We start from the raw sequence: 15,635 nt of genomic DNA on the forward strand, positions 1-15,635 counted from the left end.
ACTGCATTTTAGTTAGGGGTGTGTGTGAGTTTGTGTGTGTGTGTGTGTGTTTTAACATAAATAGAGTAAAGTGCACAATTGAAGTGTACAACTCAAGGACTTTTTACCTATGTATATACCCATGTAACCGCTCCCCAGGTCAAGATAGAGAACATTTCCGTTACCCTAAGAAATTCCCTCACGTCCATATCCAGTTAATAATTCTTCCCAGAAGTAACCACTTTTCTGAGTTGTATTATTGATTCGTTTTGCATGTTCCTGAACTTCATATAAATGGAATCATTTGTGAAGTGTGTGCTCTTTTATGTCTGGCTTCTTTCGCTCAGCATAATACTTTTTAAATTTATGTTGTTCCATGTTCCAATAGTTTGTTCCTTTTACTGTTAGGTAGTATTCCATTAGACAATTATGCCAAATTTATTTATTTCTCTATTGACAGACATTTGGATCATTTCCAATTTGAGGCTATTATGAGTAAAGCCAACATGAATATTCTTGTGCCTGTCCCTTTTGTGGACCTTTGCATTCAATACTCTTGGATAATTCTTAGGAGCGGAATTGGTGTGTCATAAGGTGGGTGTATGTTTAACTGTCAAACAATTTTTCAAGGTAATTGGGTCATATTACATTCTCACTCAAAGTAATTTAGTTTGATTTTTTTTTTCATTTGAAGCAACCCCAGTTTGAAAAGAAAGAAAAACTAAAGCGAGTCTTAATGAAAAATGAGTGGCAATGAATAAAGAGCATCGTAAATTGTTTGGAATAGTTAAGAAAACCAGTCTACAAGGCACAGAGCTATCTGACAGCTGATCCTTCAGGCAAATACTTTTATTTTAATTGTCGGTTTGGAAATAATTTTAGCCACCTAGATCAAAGGTTTTCACAAAGATGATTTGAGCAGGGGCCCAAATCCCGAGAGGAGAAGAATTTACATAAAGAACTCTTCCCATGAGCTTTCCACTCTGTTAAATGGAAGAGAGAAGAATCTTCTCACATGGCGTGCTTGTTTACTTAGCCAGCTCTGGGCTGTGACAAATGGAACAACTTCTTGATGCCCAACACAGCTCGCCCCCAGGCACTGAGTCAGCTTTGTGTTTCCCATGAGTTCTACTTCAAATAAACAGACCGGAGAACTGTATTAATTATGCACTCTGGGGCGCAGGGCTGTGACTGGCTTCAGGCTCCACACTCGGCCCCGGTCGCCCGTCTCCAGCTAGCTCACGGCAGAGGAGGTGTCTCTAAGTCCTTTCCATTGCTGAACCTGTCCTGACACCCACAGTGCTATGTTCATTGGTTATACGGGGCACAAAGAGAAAATGGAAACTAAAAAGCCAGAATATCAACTCCAACCTCAGCAACTTCAGGAGACACTCAATGAAATATTTTTTCTATTAGGAAACTTAAAAATTGGCCACAAGTTAACTGTCAAAAAACGGGAAATGTTTTAATAAAAGCCCCTCCTCCTCCTGCAGTGGGTGGGAATTGTTGCGTGTTTAAGAGCTGAGAAATGACAGAATGAGGCCTTAGAACTATCCTGAGGCAGCAGTGTGCTGGGCAGAGGGCACAGACACAGAATGGCCAAAGACCTGGATGCGGGGAGCTCCAAGCCCACCAGCTGGCAATTATTTCCAGACAATTCAGGAAAGAATTGGGGCTTGGTTCCTGACAAAGTAATGCATTTTCTAATGACTCTTATTATTATAATTGGCCTAGATACCAGGGGGAAAGGAATAAAGAATTTCTTTTCTTTCTTCATTTTTTTTTTGCCAGGCTCTGCACCCAACACTTAACAAGCATTAATTGGCTAGATCCCCACCACAGCTCCATGAAGGAGGTACCATTATCCCCATTTCAAAGATGAGCTCTGCCTCAGGGAAGTTAAATAACTTGTGGAAGTTCCCCCACCTAAAAGAAGGAGTCAGGACGGAAACCCAAGTCTCCCTACGCCAAGCCCTTGCTCTAGACTTTACTGACAGCAAATAAGCTTTAAAAGGAGTTTAAAAATGGGCGGCTGCTACCCTTAGCCATGGGCAAGAGCACCATGCTCAGACTGAATAGAATCTGTGCTTGAAAAGGAAAAGGAAAACTTCCCTTGTGTTCTACTCATAATGACCAAATGGTTCTCCACCCCCCAGTGTTAGTTTATTTTCCTGTGAGAATGGTCTAACAAGAAACCTCTTCCTATAAGAGCATCGCCTCCCTGAGCCCCTGCGGTCCACAGTGACCAACCTTGAGCTTTAGATGGCGGTGAGGTTTTCCGCTTTCCTCCTCCAAACCAGGGAGGATGGCTTCCCTGCTGTCTAACTCACTTTTCTAATACAGAGGAAAGCCGCCATGCCTTCTCTGTTCACTGTCTGATTTAAGGAAGTTCTCCAGCACTAGAGTTGTGGTGTTTCTGTAAGCCACACAAACCAGAATGTATTTCTTCAGTTACTGTCTGTTGTGTGTTTTGGGGTCTTGACAATAGCAGGTTGGAGCACACTCGCTGGTTTGCCCTTGTTAAGCTGTGAAGGTCGCTTCTCTGCCACGATCTATAGTCGGCAAGTCCTTGCTTCTCTTCCACAAATGTGTCTCTTCCAGCGCCTTTTGCAATTATGGCTCATTTCTCTAGGTTTCATATGGCAGGCGCCTGAACAGAATTATAAGCATGAGCACGTGCAGAAATAATCCGCTTCCCAAGATAGCAAATGCTGAGGAGTTCTATATTAGAACACACTGGGAGTGCTGACTGGCTAGGGCGTGATTAACCTAATAGGCTTAAAGTTCCACTTGCCATCCACATCTGTCAGGACATGAGCGAAATGCAGGCCTGTAATCCACGAGACTGAGGTCTCTCAGAATTGCCCTGCTGCTCACTAACAGCGGAGGATTCAAAACTTGCGACAACGACAGGACAACAGGCACCGTTACCTCCACGCGGCGGGGTCAAGGCAGTGAAGAAAGCTGGTTCCGAGTTCAGGATGCTGCACCTTGGACTTCACAGGATTCTGGCCTGGAAATTGCCTGGATGGATTAGTAAGACTGCCTTTTGTTCCTATTTCAAATACTGCTCTCTGAAGATTGTGACTGTTGTGGGTGGGAGATGACTACAAGGTGAGATCATGGGGTGCACACCTTCCCACAGTGAAATTGTTAACAGCGTCGCTAAGAGTGGCATCCAGTTTTTTAAAAAGCCCAAAGCAATTTTGCCAGGATGTCAGGGGGACAGTGAGAAATGCTCTATCCCGTTGCTGGCTCAAAGCTCCGCCTGCTCTGACTCTGGGAGGGGCTTGTCCCAGGGACAGAGGCCGGCGGAGGACCAGCCAAGTTCCAGATGGACTCAAACCAGAGCTGAAGGTCTTTCTCAGCTCATGAGAGATCCCACTACAGGCAAAAAGAAAGATGTGGAAGGACTGATCCCAGAAACCAGAACCTCCCCATTGCAGCTGAACAAATCAAAAAGTCACATGGCTAAGGACATTTCATTCAAGACACAGACCCATGAGTCACAAGGGGCAGCCTTTTCTGGGGAAGAGAGTGAAGAAAGCAATTCCCAGGAGACCTCCAAATGGGAAAGGAAGCCAAAATGCCACAAGTCAGGCAAACAGGGCCATTGCTGCCAAACTATCTTTCCTGCTCACGGGTCTGAAGTCAAAGTGGACTTCCCTGAGCCCCTGGTAAAGGCCCACCAGCACGCTTACACCTATCTGCACTCCTGCCTCTGCAAATATGAAGCAATTCTGCACATCACCCATCAGGCCACCCAGACCCAGGAGCTGCTGCAGCCCATGGTCAGCTTCCTGCTGCTGTGCTTTGATGAGGTCAACCAGCTCCTGGGGGAGATCTCCAAGGACGGAGAAGTGCTCCTCCAGGAAGTCAGGGAGGATCTGGCTTGGCCGTTGAAGAAAGGAGAGCCCCAGGAGCAGCCAGATCTCCTGCAACAGCTTCTGCAGTACACAGTCAGCAAGCTGCAGGTGCTCAGTGGCGCAGTGGCCTCACTCACCGGCAGCTTCCTGGAGGGCTCCAGCAGCTACCTCCACACTACCGCAAGCCACTTGGGAAAAAAGCTGAGCACGAAGAGGGGTGTGGATGAACGCCTTCTAAGGGCTCTGGGGCAACTGGAGAACTTGGCAAGTGACCACAGCGACCCTGGAGTACAAGGTCTACCCTTGTGCTCTGAGGACAGTGGCATTGGTGCCGACAATGACTCCGTGCTGCTGGCGGACAAGCTGGGCAAGCAAGCTAGCTGGGACTTAGGGCTGGAGCCTGCAGACTGGAAGTCGGGGATTTTACCCCCAGTGGAGTCCAGGCTGTTGGGACATGCCTGGCAGCAAAGTCCTTTCCAGATGGGTTCAGACAGACCCCAGGACTGCCCACTCTCAAGGCCTCTTACAGCAAAGGTTCAGCCAGCAGCACAGGGTGGAACAGGGAGCCCAGGCCCCTCCAGCACCAGCCCAGAAAATACCACCTCCAGGCCTCTGGGGATGGGCAAAAGCAATCCACATGAATCCCTTGGGATGGAGATCTCTGTGGAAGCACATCTTCCTAAAAGCTCCAGGTTGATGGACACACCATCCCTCAGCGAAGGTGAGGACAGCAGCCCAGAGGAGGAGGAAGACACTTCTTACCCAAGGCCAAGGTCTTCACCTGCTGGCCCAGAAAGCACATTTCAGCTACATCCCGGGAGACTCAGGAGCTCCCAGGCCCAGGAAATGATTCTGAAGATGAAGGAAGCCATCAGTGAAAGGATCAAGTTTGTCCCTTTGCCCTCTGGGCACCAGGACTGGGCTGAGGAGGAGGAGAGGAGGACAGCAGTCCCACCAAGACCCAGCACGGTCAGTGGCAGCAGGAGGGAGCCCGAGAGGCAGAGGAGGTCCCAGTCAGAGGGGTGTCTGAAGAGCCACATGGAGGACGCCACTCTCCAGGAGCTGCGGAGGGTCCAGAGAGACCTCAGCCAGAGGCTGGAGGCGTTTTACACCCTGGGCACCCAGCGGCAGGGGCAGGGCAAGGAGCAGGTTCTGCACCCCAGAGCAGCAGCTAGGAGGCCTGACAACAACTACAGGGTCCCCCCGAGCAACACCATCAGCAAGCTGAAGGCATCCTTCACCAAGAAGTTCAGCATTTTGCCAAGTCAGGACAAGAGCATTTTGCAGAAATGCAGTCCCCCCCCGGAAGGTGAACAGCCCTGGCCGCCAAAAGCTGAGGGGCTTCCAAATGCCATCCCATCAGGCGAGAGGGCTAGTGAGGCTCCCGGGGCCAAGGACGGGAACATCAGGGGCCATGCCACTAGAACATCAGTCAAGAAACTCATTGAAACTTTCAGTCCCCCTGAGAAACTGACAACACTGGGGGATTCTAAGGACTCTGGGTTGAACTGCCTCAGGAAGTGGGGGGTCCCCATAATGCCTCCCAGATTTCCCATTTACAGGGGGCTTGCTCCTATGTATCCAAAGCCCCAGATTTCTCCAGCAGCAGGCAGAGACTCTCTCAAGTTGGGCACAGGCTGGAGGTGCTTAGCTCCAGTCTTTCCCCCTCTGCTCACAGCAGAAGCATCCAAGAGCGAGGACCTTAACTGTGAAATGCAGGAGGACCCAGAGCATCTCCCTCCACCACCTCTGGAAATCCTGATGGACAAATCTTTCGCTTCTCTGGATCCCCCAGAAAGCAGCAATCTGAGGAGGAGCTCCCTTGAAGGAACCCACGTGCCGGGGCTGGGAAGGGCTGGCCCTTCCGGGAGAACGTGGGCTTCCTCAAAGCTCAGAGCCTCCATGAGCCCCACTGACCTGCTTCCCAGCAGGAGAACTGCCACCCTCACCGGGCCCCGCAGTGCAGGGCCAGGGAGCGGCAAGAGTGGGTGCAATACTGGAAAGCTCACCTTGGACCTGAACCATCTGCCAGCAACCAGCCAAAACCCAGAAGTGGAGGGTAGCAGGGCTCCAAGTCAGGCACGAGCGGACAGGGCTGCAAGCCTCTCCAAGCATCCCCGGAAGGCAGTCCCCTGGCAGCACTCCAGCCACATATCTGGGCAGACCAGGACCTCAGAACCCAGCCTGGCCAGATCAACACGAGGGCCACGTTCTCCGGAGGCTCTAAGACACAGCCAAGAGAGAAGCCCCCCAGTGATCAGAAAGGCCTCTCCCACAAGGGCACACTGGACACCCCGAGCAGACAAGAGTCACCCCAGCCTGCCCTCCTGTCACAGACATGCCCAGCCAAGTGTCCCCTCCACGCATGGCTCCCCCAGCCCACCACTCAGCCCTCTGGCAAGCCCCAGGGTGCTAAGTCCCCCAACAGTGAAGAAAGGAGCTTCCCCACCACCCCAGCACAAGCTGCCGGGCCCTCCCCTGGTGAGCTCACCTGCTCAGCACAAGGTCTCCAGCCCCCCTACCCAGCGCACAGAAGCACGTTCTCCTGCCTCTGGCCCCTTCCTATCCCCCCCAGCGTCCCCTAGTCAGGGACTCAAGGAAACAAGAGATTCTGAAGACAGTTGGGAGGCCCCAGCCAAAGCACCCGGGAACACGTGTTCCATATTCTGCCCAGCCACCTCCTCTCTGTTTGAAGCGAAATCACCATTCTCAACAGCCCGCCCACTCACCCCACCATCACTGCCACCTGAAGTTGGGGACCATGGTGGGACCCCCACAGGATGCTGGAGGAGCAGCTCAGGGCCACGACTGAGGGGGGACGCACAGCGGGGAATGGCCCTGTGTGCCCTCAACCCCCAGCCCTTCATCAGAAGGACAGCCTCTGACCGCCGGCCAGGCGTCCGCCTTCATCTGCCTGTCGCCGGCACCACCAGCAACACTTGTGACTCCCACCTCGGCCAGAGCAGGTAAGGAGAGTCCTCGGGTCCTCAAGAACCCAAAACAGCCTTTGCATATATCGGTTGTATCTATCGCTTTTTACTATATGATAAATTAAAATTAAGAAATGTTTGAAATACTTATTAAATTTAAAAAAACAAAAATGACCCCCGTTATGTTAACGTAAATAATTCCTTCTCGTGAAATTTAACTATATTTTCCACAAAAAAAAAAATTAGTGAAAAGAGTGGCACTGTCTTAAATTTTTGCAAATCTCTTGAGTGTGTGGCTTCACAGAAAGACAGCTGGATTTTCAGATCTTGTTCTGCAGTCAATCTTTTGGGATCTCACACATCGTGTAGACTGGAAAATTCCACTCTACATTCATGAAAGAATGAGTGAAAAGGGAAAATAACATCTTAGTATTATAATGAAGATAGTTTGGAACCCATGGACCCCCCTGAAAGGGTCTTGGGGACACCCAGGGGACCCGCTTTAAGAACGGCTGATCCTGGAGATATGGAGTATAAACGGTTGGCTTCCCCATTCCCCCAAGGACCTGTCCCCACTTCTCCATTCTAGCCTCATGTCCACCTCCCCCTTCAGAGGTGTGTAGAGTAAGAAAAAGACTCTTCATGAGTGCTGAGCACCAGACCCCAGGCCGAAGGGCTGCCATCCCCACCTTGGCAGAGTGAGTTCCAAGTGTGCCTTTTTCATGAGGGTCATGTCATTGGCCCAGCCATGCAGATGGGCCTGGGCATGTGGCTGCAATGGGCCCTGAGTCAAAGTATAGCCATAGCCTGAGTGTTGAAAGAAGGACTCGTATGTTCAAGTGGTTATTTTATAGAATACACATCTTTTCCAGAATAGTGGCATGGGGAAAAAATGTAAATCTGAGGCCTATTAGAGAGGGACTCTTATCAATATTTCTTGATACCAGATCAGACAAAGTTCAACCAGCCCCAGTCCTTGCTATCTTTGCACTGCCCACGGTTGTGTAAATCAGCAGTTAATTTCTGCCAGAGTGATGCGTGTTACAGACTTCACAACCTGTCAAGGCATAAATGGTAATCTTTTACAAAGTAGTCGGCAGTCAGTTTTAAATAAAGATGTTATCTCTGGAAAGTTGGGCCTTATTATAGTTATATAAACTTCCCCAGCTGCTTGAAGGAAATGAAATATTGATTATTCTTGTAATAATCTTAATGTAACATTGCTCTTTTCTTAAATCTAAAACAAGCCTCCTATAGCACAGAGCATTTCATCTGAGAACCTCTGTAAATGTTAATGGATTATTCCTCACACTAGCCACTTACTCACTTATTAGATTTCTAAAACTGTGCCCTTCAGGAGAAGAGCTTGAGAGAACAGGGACAATAAGATGGCATTAATTAAAAACACTAACATTTAAAAACAGCAGGAGCAATAATAAAACAACATAAAATTGTTCAAGAAGAAAATAATGCCCTTCTCGCAGGCTTCTCCTTGGAATAGAGCAGGCTAAAAGGTTGTTTTATGTCCTGAATCTCAATACTTGGAGAGACGGGGGGAGGTGGAGAATTGCTTGTAGCTTAAAAGAGAGAGGAGGATGCATCAACAGGAGCCTTCCCAAGGTCGCACAGAAGGTCCCATAATGTTTGCACCCATTCCCCTGTCTCCTGGGAAGACCACATCTCTAAGCCGTTCCAAAGTGTGAAACTGTGAGCATGTGATGGGAAAATGCTGGCTCCCAGCCCCCTCACCACCTACCCAGCCCTGTCAAGTTGGCGTCTGTGAGCAGAAGCACACCAGCTCTAAGAGCACCAAGCATTTGCTGCTCAGTAGAGGACAAGCATTTTTTTTCTGCCAGCCTGCACGCCAGGGAACTGAGCGTGATTTCTCCAAGATCGTTCAACGAGCCAACAAGCCGGTGCCAGAGAGCCAGAAACTGCTCAGGACAGGCCGTTTCCCCAAACAGAGACTGGCAGGGACACAACCACACCCATCATATCTTGCAGCCAAGGCAGGCTTGCAGAAGGAACTGGCCTGCGTCCAGCGTTGACCCCCCCCCCCCACCCCTCCACCCCCGGTCATCCTGTGCTAGGCACGAGCCCCTTTTATAGAAAAAATGATGATGTTTCTATCCTCCTGATCTTGGAGCCCAGGGGATTGGCAACAGTCCTTGGAGGCTTACCCAGGAAGCTCAGTTACGGAGCTTCAACTGTTATTTATGCGTTGAATCCCCTGTGGAGGTGTCAGTCTCTGCGTCTCAGCGTGCTGGGGCACTGTGAGCATCAAGAAGGTCCAGACCTTCTCCCCTAAATGCGGTACTTTTAGTTTTTGCCTGAACTGGACGGCCCAGGCAGGCGCTCTCTGCAGCCCTCACCTCGTTTCCTGGATCAGACTGCCTGGGCAGGCTGCCTTCCCAGCAGTTCCAGAACCAGTAGAAACACAGCCACATCATGGCAACCAGGAAAATCAACCTCCCAGCCTGAGCCTCGTGCAGATGTGGAAGCTGATTGGGGTTGAGGAAGACACAGTTCTAGGACCAAATCATTGGTCAGACCTCGGTGTCAGCACCACTGACACTGCATGCCACAGCCTGTCCTCTAGACATGCCCCTCCCACTCCTGCCAGCAGCTCCAGCTGGAGAGCAGAAAGGGTCATAGGTGAAGTGCATCCTGTATATGCCTTCCCCTGCTCCAAAAGGGGCACAGGGAGAAGAAGGAAGGAAGGTGGAAGCTGTGACCCACAAACCACACTGTGTCCTGCAGGGACCTGTAATGGGGCCGGAGGCTGACATGGGTGAGACTGGTCTAAGGAACACAATGGCTCCCCACCGCCTGAAAATCATGTCTGTGTGGCCGTCTTAGTGCCCGCCCCACCTCACCCCCGACTCATGCCACCTGATCTTGTAGGATCCAAACTCAAATTTGTCCTCCATTGGCTTGACATCCCACGTAAGCCTAACCACACAAGCTCAAGAATAGTCAAGAATGTGCTGTCACAGGCGGAGAGCAGGGCTTCTGCTGGTGCATGTGGGCAGCTGTGTCTAGTCCTGGCCCTGAAGCGACTGATGGAGAGGCCCTGACCATCAGGTGCCCACCTGCAGCATGACAGGGCTGTCCTGGGGTCCTTTCCAGGTGTGGCTTCCTACTCACACTACGAATCAGCACCAGAGTGACTGCTGGCCATTTACTGAGCAATTGTCACATGCTAGTTGGTACGCTAATGGTTTTACATGCTTCAACCAATATTGATAACTTTGAGTGCCCTATGAGATGGGTACCATTATTATCTCCATTTTACAAAGAAGGAAACAGAATCGGAGAGATTAATTAACACGCTACAGGTCACACAGTTGGTAAGAGGAAGACCCAGGACTTGAACCCAGGCAGCCAGACTCCACCCTCCACGCGGTAATTGTGAGGCGAGCCTGCTAGCATGTGGCTTTCTGAGCTGATCCTCCTGGCCTAGACTGCTCTATGCTTGGGACCGCCCTCTGTTCTGCACTCCCTGAGCACACTGGGTGTCCCTCCCCGTTCAAAGCCCCTCTTGCTGTATCACTCAGCAGTGGGGAAACTCTGTTATACCCAAATGCCAGCCTGGGCCAACCAGTCTCCATTTTACTCCATTCAGGAAAGGGTGGCAGCTGAGCAAGGCAGGGGGGGTTTTACTGTTATTGTTGGTGGTGTTTTTAATTCAACTAACTAAATCTAGCCCTTTATTAAACAAGAAGTGCTTTGAAAACAAAAACAAAATGAAAGCCCGGCTCCCAGAACTCCTGAGGGAGTTGCTTTGTTCAAAGCAGCAGGATCCTGGGCATCACGGGAAAGAACAAGACTCAACTTGTCAGCCGAAACCCCAGGCGCTTGGCTCCCACAGTGCCTGAGCACAGAGGAACGCACAAGGACGCCCGCAGGCAAACCTGATATGGAAAGGCAGAGGCCTGGCACCAAGGGTCCCCTTGGCCTGTGGCTGAGACAGACAGGGATTGACAGAGATAGGCAGAGTGGAGAGCAAGGGAGGTCACCGGGAGGAACACCGGGTGAGTGTTTGATCTGCACCTGTTCTTTCTCTCGGCAGCAGCGGTGAGGAGAGCCCTAAGAAGGATGCAGAGCCGTGGAGCAGCCCCTGTGCCCCAGAGCTGAAGGGCAGCGGCAGGGGCGCATCTCCCCCGGAGCTCTGCGTGCTGGGCCACGGGCTGCAACGGGAGGCCAGCACTGGCTTCAGCCAGGACAAGCCCCAGCAGAAGGAAGCGGCCTGACAGGCTGGCCAACGGGGTCGCACTGATGCCAGTCACCCCAGAAGGCAAAGGGTGACAGCTAAGCATCAGGATAAACCACAGATGGTGGGCTAGCCCAAGTCCTACTGAGGTGTCCTGGAAAGGCCTGGAAGGAACACTACCCAGAGCATCTGCTCCATTCTAAACATTCACCATTTTCAGTCCCAGATCCTGCTTTGCCTTCAGGTTCAAAGGTTCACTATAACTTTGGACCCTGCAACGACACTCTTTAATCCTTCAAGTACTGGCCTTAATTTAGGGGGAAAATGTGTTTACCGCGTGCTTGATGGGCCAGGTGTTTTACCTGGGTTAGCTCCCCGATATCATTTAATCCCCACAACAGTGAGTGAAGTGATAGCATTCTTCTGGTTTTGCAGATAAGGAAACCAAAGATCCCATCCGCCGAGTGTCTTGCCTGAGGTCACACAGCTAGGAAGAGAACAGAGCAAAAATTGGAACAGGTGTGCCTGGCACTGGAATCTATTGTCTTTCATTACATTTCATCACCCGGGACCACTCCATCACTGCATCTGCCTAAAGCATTCGTAGTTGCACAAACGGTTGGAAAGCTTTAGCTTTTTAGGGTTAAATAGTGGCACAGCATTGAAGTCCCCATTACAAGCTTTGTTTAGAAGCTGATTGTTTCAAGGATAAGGAGACTGAGGTGGAATTAAGATACAGCCCCATCCACCCTCCTTCCTTTCCTCCTCCCCAAGCTCAGCTCCAAAGCCCAAACATGAAGCTGCCAGCCCACTAGAGCAGCCGGCTGCCTCTCAGCGGAAGTGCATCTCAGAGGCATGTCTCAAATGCTCTGCCCCACGCATCCACGTGCCTCCAGCCTGAGTGGGTACAACAAGGCTCCCCAACAAGCATGGACAAGCAGCCTATTCTCTGTGTCCATGGGGGCTGGGGCTCCGGAGGACGTGTGGGTACGGTGCACACGCGCACACACACCAGTCTCCCCCACGGGCTCTTCAGCCAACTTTGTTCCCAGGTCACCTGCTGACCTTCTGCTGGAGTTGAAATTGAAGCGAAGAACGGCCATTCATGCCAAAAACCTGCTCTGCTGATGAGCTAGACTGGCTGCAGGTCTTGGAACTTTTCCACTGGAGGCTGTGGAGTACTTTCTATTCAGAAAAGAATTTGCAGTAATTGGGTGATTCAGTGCTGGCTCAGTGGGTTGTCAAAAGGCAAGAATTCTCACCCACGGGGTACAGCTAAGGGACAATGCTCCAGATCTGCTGCAAAGCTGATTTTTTAAGTTTGAGAAAATTATAGACTTCAACTCCTTTATGTTGCAATAGATCATGACTCCAGAACATGTTAAACTGGGTCCCAGGGACCACAGCTACCTCTCCCAGGGATAGGCCATGACTCCGAGTCAATGAATCCCACTCTGACGTGTCCAGTTATTAAAATAGGAATAATCTCTCCCAAGGCATTCAAGGAACAGTTGATTAAACTCTACAAAGAGGGGCCACAACCCGCCCCTCTGTTGGGAAATGCACGCAGCCAGCTGTATGCTCACATTAGCTGTGTAGCCTCACTGGTCGTCAGAGCAGAGCCCAGGCAGCAGCAGAGCTTGTTCTGGGGCCGAGCCACACTCACCACAGGCGTGGGCCCTGGGAACCCCCTGGGCTGCCGACAATGGGAGGAAGTCCAGCTACCCAGGCAGGGCAGGGCTGAGGTAAGAGTGAGAACAGCCAGGTTTAGGAAACTTGCTTGATATAGATCTGGGCAGTCTCCCTGCAGGGTTAAGCTGGCAGCATGGGGAAGCGGGGTGGGCCCTGGGGAGACTGGGCACAGAGCTGAGCAGGCAGGAAGCAAGCAGTGTGGAGGGATCCAGATCATGAGGAAGAAGGCTAGTCAGAAAGTGAACCCCGCCCTGTGCCAGGGTGGGGCAGGCTTCCGGGAGGTCTGAAGAAACAAAGCAGAACCCCAGCTACAGGGAGACTGGACAGGGACACAGCTGATGAAACTGGGATACAACATGGGGCCTAACCACAGGAGAAATAAAAAGTCTAGTTACCTGAACCAGGATACGACGTGGGAGCCAGATCTGCAGGAAGGGGGAGTGAGGCTGAGTCTCCAGCCCAGGGCCTCCTTAAAGGGTCGCATCTTAGAGGTCTGGGGCTGACTTGAGTGTGTAGGTGGGGGCTGAGTGCACCCAGCTGGGGTAATGAGAGCTAGAGGTGGGAGGCCAGACAGCACCTTATATCATGGAGAGGACAGCATGAGAGAGAATGCCCTGGAAGAGTCTAGAATGAACCCTTGCTGCTCTCCATGAGCGTGCCTGGCAGGAGGCTCTCTGAGACGAGAGGTTGTCCCCTCCCCCAAGCTAGGCTGGTAGGCAGCAGCCAACACCGCGCCCCCCCCTCCACCCGCCCCCACACTGCAGGCAGCAGTGAAGGCGTACATGGCTCCTCCCGCCATCAGCCCGGGAGCAGTTCATGACTCCTCCTCATCCCTCTACATTTGCTGAGCACCTACTCAGGCCAGGACAGGGCTAGGCTCCTGCGGCATATCTCCCTACGTGATATTATATAATGAGAGGCCCCCGCTGCCTCTAGGCCCAGGCAACAGGTACAGTGAGCTGGTATAGCCATCCTGTTGCCCAAGTCCCCAAAGGCTTCAAGAATCCCAAGTCAGCTTCCCCAAGGGAAAAGGGGAGGAGTCACCAAGGCCAAGAGTCTCAGAGGTAGTCAAGGTCAAAGGTAAAGCAACTCCCAGCCGGCATAGGTCAAAGATGTGTTTCTGGCTACCATCCCAACCAGCAGACTTAGCCCAAATGACATGTGAATTAGACTTTGTACAAAAGAAGTTAAATCCACCACAACAGGCCACCTGTGTGGTGTCAACTCCATCTCACCCCTCTGGAGACCAGACCTTTCCTCAGCCCAGGCCTTTGGTCCTTCCTTGGACAGCATGCTGCTGGTGGCGGGAGGGGCATCCCAGCTCCACGGCTTCTCAGTGGTCACTCTTACCCGCCTCCCCTCCTCCCCAGAACCTCATCCTCGCTGGGCCCAATCCCCTTCCTGTGCTCAAGGGAGAAGAGGGGCAGGTTTTGTATCATTTTTTCTTTTTAAATCAATTAAGCCAATGGATCCAGCCCATCAAGAAGAAATGTTGGGTATAAAAACAGAGGGAGTCCACGACAGGAGATCAATTTAAGGGGTGCATATTATCCACAAGTGTTTATTTGGGCCAACTCCGTTCTGGGGAGGGTATGGCCTTCATCCTCCACACCCACAGAGACCCCCAGAGCCGCGCGGAGGGAGGCGCCCGGCCAGCTCTTTACCCAACACATTAGTAACAGAGCAAATAGTTCTGCCCCAGGGGAAAACCACAATTTTCTGGTTCCATCAAAAGGATTCATAGAGGAAAAAAAGCAAATGTAATATTCTGGTGGAAAAGTGATAGCTTTTTGCAAGTGTAAATACAATCTTCAAGGTGAAATGTAACTTCCCTCCGAAGCTTGGGTCTGTGTGGTTGTTTACTATAAACAGTGTCTATTTTCCTGCCTTACATCTTACAGGTGGTTGAGAACCTAAAATAAGCCATGTTGAGAGAAAACGCAGGGCAGACAGAGCAAAGAGACCTTTCTTTCATTGTGAAGAGCTTGCCTCATAAACCCTACAATGTGAATGAAAGAGATTTTGATATTCTTTTTTCTAAAATAAACCAGTATTTTGCAGGTATCAGGGGAGCTGGTGCAGTGAATTGTAAGTGTCAACATGTTTGTCAATTGATCTTCTGGTTGACTGCTTACAGGCTGCCAACACCCACTCTGTCTTCCAAAGGAAAGCTTTTCAAAGGTAATATATTTTTAAGTAGCCCCACATCAAAGATTCTGTTGAACTGCTATAAAATAAATGTGGCCGGAGCCTATATTAACAGTAGATGTTATACTGCACTGTGGTTTACTCCCTGTGCCTACCTGAAGTTTAAATAAAGTTTCATCAATCCATCCAGACGTTTTTATGAAATGTAATTAAAGATGCGCTGCACACGCACAGGAGCGAACAGTTAATTCACTCAGCACTCTAATTCAATTTTATGGAGGACCCTGGACACTGCTGGCTTGATTACGCTCACGGACTTCGGAAAGTAACTTTGCAGATAGTCTGTGGGCCCTACATCAGTGACTATAGAATTCAACTGATCTAGTAGCCCAAGATCTGAATGCTGTAATTCTAGACACCCCTGATATCTAGCACACGAGAAAACCGTCTGTTTTGGCTGGAATGGTGGCACTAGCAGGACTCAGGTAGTGCCCATGGACAAACCTGATAGTCCTGAATTAGAGGAAGAAGAATGAAACAAGGAAGAGGAGGAGAAAGAAGGAGGGATATGACGAATGTGTCAGTCACCTGGGGGAGCCAGAGTTGATCCCAGAGTTGATGGTGAGGAATTAGGACACAGGAGCTGAGGCCCAACGCCTCTATCACTCCACCCTGTGACCTGGCTTTGTTCCTAAGCCATCTTTTGAGCCACCGGGGGGAAGTGAATTCAATCTCTCTTTCTTTTCTTTTCATTTCTTTTCTTTCTTTTGGTGAGGAAGATTGGCCCTGAGCTAACATCTGTGCCCA

At 50.6% G+C, this 15,635-nt stretch overlaps 2 protein-coding genes across 3 annotated transcripts in view; one reads left to right on the forward strand and one right to left on the reverse strand.

The window, feature by feature from the left end:
- Window positions 1-15,635, reverse strand: part of CLIP4 (CAP-Gly domain containing linker protein family member 4) — a 101,616-nt gene that overhangs the window by 84,335 nt on the left and 1,646 nt on the right. The window lies entirely within an intron of this gene.
- On the forward strand, window positions 681-15,013 carry PCARE (photoreceptor cilium actin regulator). Of its 2 annotated transcripts, none has more exons than XM_070512355.1 (2): window positions 681-6,811; window positions 10,851-15,013. In XM_070512355.1, exons 1-2 carry the CDS (start codon window positions 3,102-3,104, stop codon window positions 11,026-11,028), a joined length of 3,888 nt encoding a protein of 1,295 aa, XP_070368456.1. In that variant the 5' UTR covers window positions 681-3,101; the 3' UTR covers window positions 11,029-15,013. The 2 variants fall into 2 exon arrangements, with proteins under 2 accessions (XP_070368456.1, XP_014705904.2); XM_014850418.3 differs by having other exon boundaries at window positions 685-6,811; window positions 10,848-15,013.

The sequence above is a fragment of the Equus asinus genome, chromosome 6, assembly GCF_041296235.1.
Source record: "Equus asinus isolate D_3611 breed Donkey chromosome 6, EquAss-T2T_v2, whole genome shotgun sequence".
NCBI lineage: Eukaryota > Metazoa > Chordata > Mammalia > Perissodactyla > Equidae > Equus > Equus asinus.

Bases quoted from the DNA above. Each gene is read 5' to 3' on its own strand.
- PCARE (XM_014850418.3), top strand. From the start codon at position 3,102: ATGGGGTGCACACCTTCCCACAGTGAAATTGTTAACAGCGTCGCTAAG. The intron at 6,812-10,847 runs GTAAGGAGAGTC...TTCTCTCGGCAG, and splicing joins TCCCACCTCGGCCAGAGCAG to CAGCGGTGAGGAGAGCCCTA.